At 49.2% G+C, this 9,835-nt stretch overlaps 1 protein-coding gene across 4 annotated transcripts in view; it reads right to left on the reverse strand.

The window, feature by feature from the left end:
- The window catches only part of tafa5l (TAFA chemokine like family member 5, like), a 33,927-nt gene extending 24,555 nt beyond the window's left edge, over positions 1-9,372 (reverse strand). For all 4 annotated transcript variants that reach the window (XM_040193892.2, XM_040193893.2, XM_040193896.2 and 1 more), the window contains exon 1: positions 8,208-9,372. In XM_040193892.2, coding sequence (XP_040049826.1) covers positions 8,208-8,304 — 97 coding nt within the window. In that variant the 5' untranslated portion in view covers positions 8,305-9,372. The remainder of the gene's footprint in view (positions 1-8,207) is intronic.
- Positions 9,373-9,835: the final 463 nt, after the last annotated feature.

Raw genomic sequence — 9,835 nt, forward strand, 5'->3', positions numbered from 1 at the left:
CCTTAGTGTCACCGTTACCCAACACTTGGGCCCATAACAAGGATGATTTAGCCGTAACTTCCCGATCCACGGAGAAGGCCTGATGAACCATGTTCACAGCTGCAGACTTTGGTCCTGATGTTTCTCCCCCGTCAGTGTGTCCACAAGCCCCAGCTTACCAAACCAATCTGCATCTGGCTGAATTGGTGGATGGGTTTGTTGGTCTCAGTGACGGCTACTTTTTGTGATGTAGGCTGATAATATTTTTGTGTTTTTTCATGAAATGATTACCTAGACCGGCCTCGGGAGTCATAAAACACAGCAACTCTACGATGAATCGCTATGCACGCTTCCTTTCATAGCATCACCCCCCCCAGCCACCGCGCGGCCCACTCCCTGTGTGCTGGTGGGTGCTCGGGGGACGGATCTGCCATCAGATATTTCAACGCTGAACAGACGAATGAGCTTCATAATAAAACAAAAGCCTCAAGGAGGTGAATAGTAAGAAGGCGGGTGGGGGGGCTTTGTAAAGTGCCCCTCAGTCACGGCCAGCGGTCCATCATATGTGCAGGAGTTAAATCATGTGACAGGGGCTTCTGTCACTCAGCAGCGTGAAGACGCTCGGCCTCGTCTCTATTTCACGTGATGAAACGCTCGTGCAGCAGCGAGGATCGGCGCCGCGCGGCCCGTCGAGGGTCCTCGGATCCCCGTCAGACATCCAGGGGGCCACACGAAGCCCATGCGGAGCACAGATACCGTCTGTCAGCGCTGACTGGCAGCCTGATGACCGTAACACTGAATCACAGCAACGTGGTTAAAACACACACACACACACAGCTCAGCGCTAAGGCGCGCTACGTATCGGCGCCTTGATCAGACACGCCGCGGATTGCAAACCACAAGCACAAACATCTCAGTATCTCCGGCTGAAACAGGCTGCCAGGGGTCCACGCTCGCTTTCACAATGCGCCCCTGATTCAATGCGCGTCACAGCCGGGCGGCGAGCCGGTGGGCATGACAACGTCAAACTATAGATGCATCAGACTGGCCGGCTTTGACCTCATGAAGTGAATGTGTAAAAAATGAATAATCATCCTTCCTGTTAAACGTCGCGTTCTGCTCTTGAATTAGACTCATGCATAAAACCTTCACTTTGTTTTGGATTATCTTCTTTTTTCTTGTCTTTAGTTAAGACTGCGTGAATAAATCAGCAGTTAGTCCTGACTGATAAAACGCTTTTGTCAGATTAAACAGACAAACACATCAGACACAGAACCGCTCCCATATTCAAATGAAACCAGATTGGGAGCAAAGAGAAAGGCTCTGATTCTCCTCAGGGAATTTGCCATAAAATTATATGACAGGCTGCACTGAACTGAACTATGACAAGGATCCCATTTCCATATTAAAACAATTTCCCTTTATAGATTGTAATTACTCGCGGGCTGCTTAAGATGGAAGGTTTTACAACGTTAAATTGGAGAGGGTGCCTTCGCAAACTACCGAATCAAACCGTATTTATTACATATACCATTTCATGTAAAGCTAGTTCGGTTAATTATTCATGACAATATGTGTTGTATTTGTATTCCCCGTAGAGACACAGCTAGCGTGGAACCATTCCGGTTGGGTCCGGCTCAAACGTTCTGGCATTGAATCTAACCTGTTTTTTGTCTTTTTTTTTTTCCCCTGACAGAGTCAATCAGACAGTAATCACTACACTGGCATACAATAATAAGTCTGAGTGATTATACGCTTTACCCCGTATGCTCGTTTCATGATTGAAGTGCCCGGTCTCAAGAATACGAAATTGGACTGTCAACGAAGCGCTCAACTCAGAGCGCGTGACAGACATATCGCCGCGCATCAAACCGGATGTGAACCTGTCTGATCTTTTATGGCAGATTTAGAATTGAAGAAGAGACACAATACGTTTTGACAATGCAGGTAATCAGTCAAAATTGATTTTGTGGTGTGCGGCTGTTTTCACATTTTCAAAATGTGATGACAAATGACTTGACCTTGCGGTGCTTAACAGACGCTTTACTCTTGAAATGTTCACGAATGCAAATCCACGTAGCCCTTTCCAACCTGAGCAGAAGAAAGATCGTTAAACAGCCTCTTTTTCAAAGAGCCTTGCACAACCGTTGGATCAAGAGAGGAAATCCTGTGTCTTGCTCAGAGACACAAATGGACAAGAGGAGCTGAGGTGAGACATAACAGCGATTAATCGCCTTCCTGTGGTTCCGGGCTCAGAGCAGCAAATGCTCACATTTGACAAGCTGAAAAACCGAGGAATGGGCCTCATGCAGGAAGCACTCTAACACACGGCTTTGTTCTCAAGTGGAACAAGTGATTTGTAAGAATGTGTTCACCGGTTTTCTCTTATTTAGATTTTTATCTTCGCTACCAACAAAATTGCTTTCAGGCCTTGCAGGCGAGTTGTGCGAGGATAGTCGTCCTTTCTCCCGCAGGCTGGGGAACACTTGTTTGATTCAAACATTGCGATGCCTCGATCTCATTCGATTTACATGCTGGAGAAAGAAAAAACGAATCAACCGGGATCCGATGTTCGTGCTTCCTTGTTTCCATCCAAAAAATAGCAGGAATAAAATTTAAATATTACAAATATAGTCATGAACAGGTGGCATTCATTCACTTAAAATGAGCCATTCAGACTTTGCCGGGGTTTGTACCACTCAGACTGCCCTTTAAAGTAACAAAAGAGATTCAAGAGTGTGGGTTGCAACTAAGGCTGATCTGCTGCTGAGTCAGTGAGTGAGTCATCATGGCAAGACGTTGTCCTGCAGGTGTCCACTGGAGCAAGAACTACCCTAGAAGTCATTGGCCAGGTGTCTCTATTTCTGTCTGTGGACAGATCATGTGACCACGACAGAGTTACAACAGTGTAAGATGCATTCAAGAAACTTACACATGCAGGTGGTTGACTGAAGATGTTCGTGGCATCGTTGATTTTCAGCATTTTCGCATTGTTATTTTTCAGTTCCTACCAATGTGGTTGTTTCAGTCCTCATAAGAATGTCAGAGTGTTCTTGCATGAGGCCCATTGTTTCTTTGCTTATTGACTACAAAAATACTATCAGTATTTCAGTCCCACCTGTGCTGCATAGTTCACCCATGTTGACCACCACTTGGTATAATGTTGTTCAGTCACAGAAGCCGGAAAGACGGCATTTCAACATAAACACATTTATCCCAGTGATCTGGATTTCAAATCCACAGCTGCTTGTGATTCCATCTGCAGTGTTTAGTCCTAATCTTCCCTTCACGCAGGTTTCCATCTCGCCGCTGTGTCTGTGGCTAACAGCTCAAGACAACATCAAACAGCAACCTTGTTCTGCTGAGCATATGTTAGTCAAAGCGGCCACCGCCAAGTGCTCATCTCATTACCCCGACAGCGTTTGATAAGGAGACGGAGAGCAGGGAGCACGTAATTGGACGCCAGGTGAAAGAGGCAGATGTTGAAGTGACCCCATGCTATACGCGTCCTGACACCACAGTGATGCTCCGCTGCTGAACAAGTAGGGCACCAGAGCAGTGGAGCGAAACACGCGCTTTATATCAATGTGCCTGGTCCCGCCGCTCGGCTTCGTTTGAATAGTGTACGGCGGTCCGATCAATATTTATGCGAGTGAACAACCCTCAGCTGAAGTCGGAAGACCCGTAATGGTGCCCAAGTATGCCATTTAACATGAAAGCCGATGGAAATGAATCAGGAACAACGGCAGAGAGAAGTGTGGGGGCGGCCGGGGTGACTCCTGGAGATGAGTGGTATGTTATGCTGCTGCGGGACGAGGCTCATTTATCTGCAAGTAGTCAAATGAGCCCTGAGTTGGCCGGCGGTCGGTCCACTCTTCATTGTTCTGCAGAGCAGCTCCGGCTCGCACTTCATTATGACGACGCAGTTTGGGGTTTTCTGCCATAAAAAAAAAAGCTCTTTGCATGCACAAGCGCGTACCTGCGCTGCATAAAGCTGCGATATTTCCCATAGCTGCGCCGGGCACGATTTCTGTGCAGTTGCAAGCGCCCAGCGGGGCTGCAGCAGCCGAGGCGCCAGACGTGTGTGCTCTATTTGCTCAAATGTAATCCTCTCGTCAGGTGTGTGCACCGCTCCACCCACAGGGGACAACAAATTGAAACTTCTTGTAGCGGCAGCAGGATGGAGCTCCCTCCCCCCCCGGGGAGTAAGCCGGAACTCAACGGCGTTAAGATTGTTTCCTCCCTGTCACTGGAAAAGCAGGAGCGTGCTGTTTAGTCTGTTAACGTCACTCTTCTGGACATCCAGGTCGCTGCGGTTCAACTTCGTCTTTAAACCGTTTCCACTCTCCGCCGCTGCCGTTGTGTGACATTGCCGAGGGCTGCTTTAAAATAGAAAGTATAGTCGCCTTACCTTCACCCAGTGCACAGGGGGGGTGATTCAGACACGCCTGTGGACAGTACGCGCGATGGAGGTGGCGTTCTGATAGATTTCTGTGGCAGCGATGCAGCACAATCCGGGCTGCAGAGATATTACAATATAGAGTACACTCAGACAATTGGTCGTGGATGAATACAGACTCGGGGCGTAAAAGAGCGGATGTACAATATGGCTTCCAAAGCAAACTGCGATGCAGAGGGCGGGCTGATGCCACAGTGACTCACATTGAATCGCGTGGCCCTCCAGGACGCCCTCCTTCTTTAACGCAAGCCCAGAGGAGAGGGTGAGCGTCTAGTGAGCTATTAGGACCCAAAGGGTACAGTAATGCGTTATTGTGAGAGACACGGCTTCAATATCAAAGCAGAGGCCTCTCCGAAAGCATGTTCGTGGCGTCAGGCGGGAAATAGATCACAACACAACACTGAGGGAACAGAACTCAAATCATTTACAGCACTCTGCCAATGATGGAGCAGTTTGAAGCCCAGAGCTTTCCACGGAGAAAATAACAATGCAGAAAAACATAGAGCGGTGCACTGTACTCAACCACGAGGGAGGGCGAAGCTGAAGGCTAGAAAGAATTCATAATCAGGGAGCTATGAAATATGAGCTTTGTCGACTGCCAAATTGATTTAGCTGTAAAAATTATTTTCCCTTTGTTCCATAAAGATGCTCATACTTTTACAGCTGCGCCGCCTATAGAAGCAGACCTCGATGATTTGCTTCGAATTCAGAGCCAAGGTCACAATCAAAGCGGGTCTCCCTTTGCATGCTTAATGCCGTCTCGAAGAAGACTGCAATGGAAATCATCCTTTTCACTTCAAGAAGTCAGTAATTCTCTGCTACTCTGATTAGTTTAACGCTCGGATGGATAGGCCCTGCTCCCCGACTTAGAAGAGAAGGCACCCAAAGATTTTTGAAATTCCTCATTCTGGTGAGGACTCGCTGTCTCCCACAGAAGAGCTGATTTCTTCAACAAAAAAAAAGAAAGAATAGAGAGAGGAATCCTGATGGCATCAAAAACAGCTTACCAGGATGAAATCAGTCTGGTTTGGGGTCGACATTTGAGGAGGAGAAATCAGAGACAGAACGCCAGACGAGTGGACCGTCGTCGTCAGTGGAGCTCTGCTGATTTTAAAGCCACGGTGACTCGTACTAAAGTTTTGTGACGCCCGAAAGATTGTTGGAAAAGTTGGTTCCCCACGTCCAGGATTTGTCTTCATGAGGCACGATTCAATTATTCACAAACAAATCAAAGCCACAGGTTAATGATGATACGTGCACTTATATGAGTGTAGGATCTGTAGATAAAGTCGTCGAACCATGAGTGATACTCAACATTTCTAAGTTAAGACAAAACGGCCTCCATTTGGCCCCTTAGCACAACACACAAACAAAAAACATTTAAAAAGTTGTTTGTGCAAATCGCCCTACTTTCTCATTCAGCAGCCAAGGAGCAACTCAAGCATTCGTGTGGAGATATTTTTTGGGCTACCGGACAAATCGATCAGCGTTCACTCTCCTCAAAGCTCGTGTTGGATCTCCACCAACTCCCAAGAAAAGTTCAGCCTCAAGAACTCTCTTCACCAGCTAGCTGCACATTTTGTTTGTCTTCCATTTAGGATTTTAATCTGCCGTAAGAAAGAATTAAACTTAAAAACACTTCTACATCGGCCTCGCTTTTCAGAACCTGTCACACAACCATGTGATCCACTGTTAATATAAAAATATATATATTAGGAGCTTTAAAAAACTTCATGTTATGTTTGTTATGCATCTAAACAAATGGTTTGATTGACAGATGATCTTTGGAAAGTGCCGTACATAAATATCATGAGGACTGGCCTCATGTGATCAGATTTATTCAGAAGGAACATTTGTATGTTTCCATGTTCTTGGCACCCGAGTTCCTTGAGCTGAGTTGGAGCAAAGGCCAAATGTCCATTTCAACTCAACAAAAGTGGCTAAAAATGCTCCATCCCCTCCTCTTTTCCTCACACACGCACACACACACACAAACCCAAAGCAACGTGGTCGACAAAGCCAGCAGCGGTTGCCGCTCTCCGACTGCACCACTGAACCGGAATGTGGTCCAGCAAGGAAATCCAGACATTTCCAAATTTATCGTCAAATAAACTGGCGAGGTTGAGAGCGGCTGACAGGCCATTGATCGGCGCGGGCGCCGGCCCAATGGTGTGCGCGCTTACAGGGCTGCTGCGCTTTGATTTCCTGTCCTGGCCGCCATGACGGATGAGATACGGAGAGGGTGCAGGCGACGCAGCCTCCAACCGCCACGCGGCGTCACCTCTCTGCCCCCCCCCGGCTCAACCACAAGCGTCTGAGCTTGTAACGGGGGGGCGGTGGGGGCTGGAATTGCTGGTCACGAAAGCGACAAGTGGTTTGAATCCACCAGCGGTGAGCGGGTCACACAATGTCAAATGTATGCTGTAAAGTGGCCGAACGAAATGGTCAATTAAAAAAAATCAGTGGTGCACTGATCGACTCTCAAAACCGCCCTGACTGGTCACAGCTGACGGTTTTCAAAAGGGGGGATTTTGGGGAGGATTTGAAGATTACAAGTAGGGATTAAAAAAGACTTTGTGCTTCATTCTTTAAATTCGGCTCAGGGCTGGAAGGAGGAGCGAGCAGCACACAGAGAATGTCAACGCTCGAGTCAAATCCAGAAGTGCTAACCAGGCCAAATCCAGCAGAAATCTATTTACGCCAGGAATATCAAGGGTGGTAAAGTTCATAAAACATCGATTTGACTATTTTGTACAATAACACTATAATGAGATCGTATTTCGGGTGAAAATGAGTCAATAATAAAGCTCCGAGGGGAAGAGGAGGGCTGCTGTTGCTCCTCAGATAGTCTTGAGAGACAACGGGAAAGGGAGCACCTTGCAGTGCACAGGCCGCTCATTTCTCACGGATCACTGTCTACTTTTGTTTCCGGCGAGCTGCCAAAAATATTGACGTAGGCGGCATTTGCTACTTCCCAGCGCTAATTACGCTGCCGACCAAAAGGCTTGATTAAAAGATCTAATCCACAAAACTTAGTGTTCAGCATCTCCCAACAAGCCCCAATGCTTTACGCCGGCTCCCGTGCGTCTTTGACGCCACGGAATCTGAAATGTTCAGTAGTGGACAGAAGCCAAAATGAGGTGCGGGGGAAACATCCTTTTGCTTTCTATTCCGTCAGGGTGGAGGTGTAATTGCACCAGCGGATGTATTATTCAAGAGGTAAAGCATGGCATGGATGGATATAGCCTTAACCAGAGTGAAATTATAAACGCTTTGAAGGCAGGAGTCGGGCCTCCTCCTGTCTGTGCACAGAATTAAAGCAAGCAAACTGTGTTGCGTTGTTACCGGAAGCTCAATTATTCTTGTGCAAAATCATCTTTCCACAGAAGAACCTGCATCCGAATCAAGGAAACCACAAAAGGTTCTATATTACACTACTGTGAGCACATGGGCATCGGTAATGCCACATGCTAAATAAAACTAAATCCAACAGTGTGACTGTGGAGTACCACATGATTCCATCGAATCAGACCACAAGGTGCAACAAGGTCACCACGAGTTGAGTGGCGATGAGCACAGACACGTTACAAGTCCCCTCGTGGGGGGGGGGGGGTCTAACAAGACGTCATGGGGGTTTCTTTCATCACAGGATATGAGCACACCTGCTGCATGCCAATAAGGAGCCCTCGGACACAATGGTGATGCTGTCAAAAGTATAAAAAAATTAAAAAAGAAGAAGAAACAAGCAAGCGGCCGGAAGTGTCCTTACCCTCTCTGAGCAGATGGGAGTAGATGAGCCAGAGGAGCAGCAGGCAGCAGAGTGACGCACCTCCACCTGCGGAGAGCGTCTTCGCCCCAGACTGCATCCTACACCTTGTCAGCCTTGTCTTCCCTTCTCTTCTTCTCTCTGATTATCCAAACTTTGAACGCTTGCGTCGCTCAGATGTCAAGCAGATGGGCGGAAGAGTGGCTAATCCACTGGCGTCTCCACAGGCTGTCGTCGGCATCCATTTTGAGGTTATAGAAGGAGAGGGACTGATAGTAATCCCCCCCCCACCCCCTTGATTTTTAAATTCCCTCGGTGAGCCGCATATCCATCCAGGCTGCTCACACAAACACGCACACACACACACACACACGCACACACAAGCACGCACGCACAGAGCCTACAATGTCACCAGATCTGGCCAAGTTTACGCAGCTGTGGTCTCCGGAGCTAAAATTCACTGGCAGCAGTGAGCAGCAGCAGCAGCGGTCTCCCCCCCCCCGCCGCCGCCCCCGTGAACACCCCCCGCAGCTCGGATCCTCACTCGGAGACGCCGTTGATGTAGTCTCACAACACCCTGGATGCCTCCGTCGACCTCCGAAACTGTTATTATTCCCAAACAACTCGCGCCCGGAGCGCGCCTCCGTGCGCCTCTACAGAGGGACGCGCGAGTTGACGCGGGCGGACGCGACGAACGATCAGCAACTTGCCCGACAACTCAGCACGACAACGTCCGAAGCCAGCTTTGCTGTTCTTGTTCTTGTTCTTCTTGTTGGTTTTAACTCGACAGCCGAGGGCGCAGATGCGTCATGCGTGGCCACATGTGCGCTGCAGCTCCAGCTCAGATGGCACGTTGGGAACAAGCGCGGCGGGTGTCGCGCAGCGCGCGGAGAAGTTGGACACACGTGTCACCTGCGCGAGCTTTGGCGCTGCGTCCGCGGCGTCCGCTTTTCCCCGCGTGCTCGACAAAAAGAATAGTGGGTTAGTGAAGCTTCCCGCCCTGGCCGAGTGCGGGGCGGGGTGCGGTCGGGCGTGGGGTGGGGGGGGGGGGGGGGGGGGGGGGGTAACGGAGGAGCCTTTCTCCGTCCCGGTCGGCTCAGTTTGCGTTGCAGGCGATGCCGAGGAGGAGGTCCTCCATTCGATCCGTGGAAGGAGACACTGCTGCTGCGCCCGGAGTTGCCTTGAGTTGCAATGTTTCCATCTGCTCTCTCTCTCTCTCTCTCTCCCCCCCCCCCCCCCCCCCTCTTTCTCTCTCCACCCTCCCTACACACACACACACACACACACACACAGTGCCCCAATTCCTTCTGCAAAGTGAGAGGATAGAAATCCCAACGTGATGCTCATTTACACACAGTGAGATGTCCCCTCCCGGCCCACGGGGACACACAAAGCACCACCAGCCTCCTCCCTTTGCGGACATCGTCTCCGTGTTTGTGTGCCTTCCTTTACGGCTGGAAAGACGATCCCCCCTGAGCGTTTGAATCAAAAGGTTCCTCCGGAGGACCTGTGATACAATATTAAGGCACAGGTCACATACCGTCTACCATCGCATCGAGTCTCAAGTGTGCACATGGTTCTAAAGGAGGCCAGTGGAAAGAGCACCATTTAAGCCCCTCGAGGACCATCGC

The sequence above is a fragment of the Gasterosteus aculeatus genome, chromosome 2 (genome assembly GCF_964276395.1).
Source record: "Gasterosteus aculeatus chromosome 2, fGasAcu3.hap1.1, whole genome shotgun sequence".
In the NCBI taxonomy this organism is placed as follows: Eukaryota; Metazoa; Chordata; class Actinopteri; order Perciformes; family Gasterosteidae; genus Gasterosteus; species Gasterosteus aculeatus.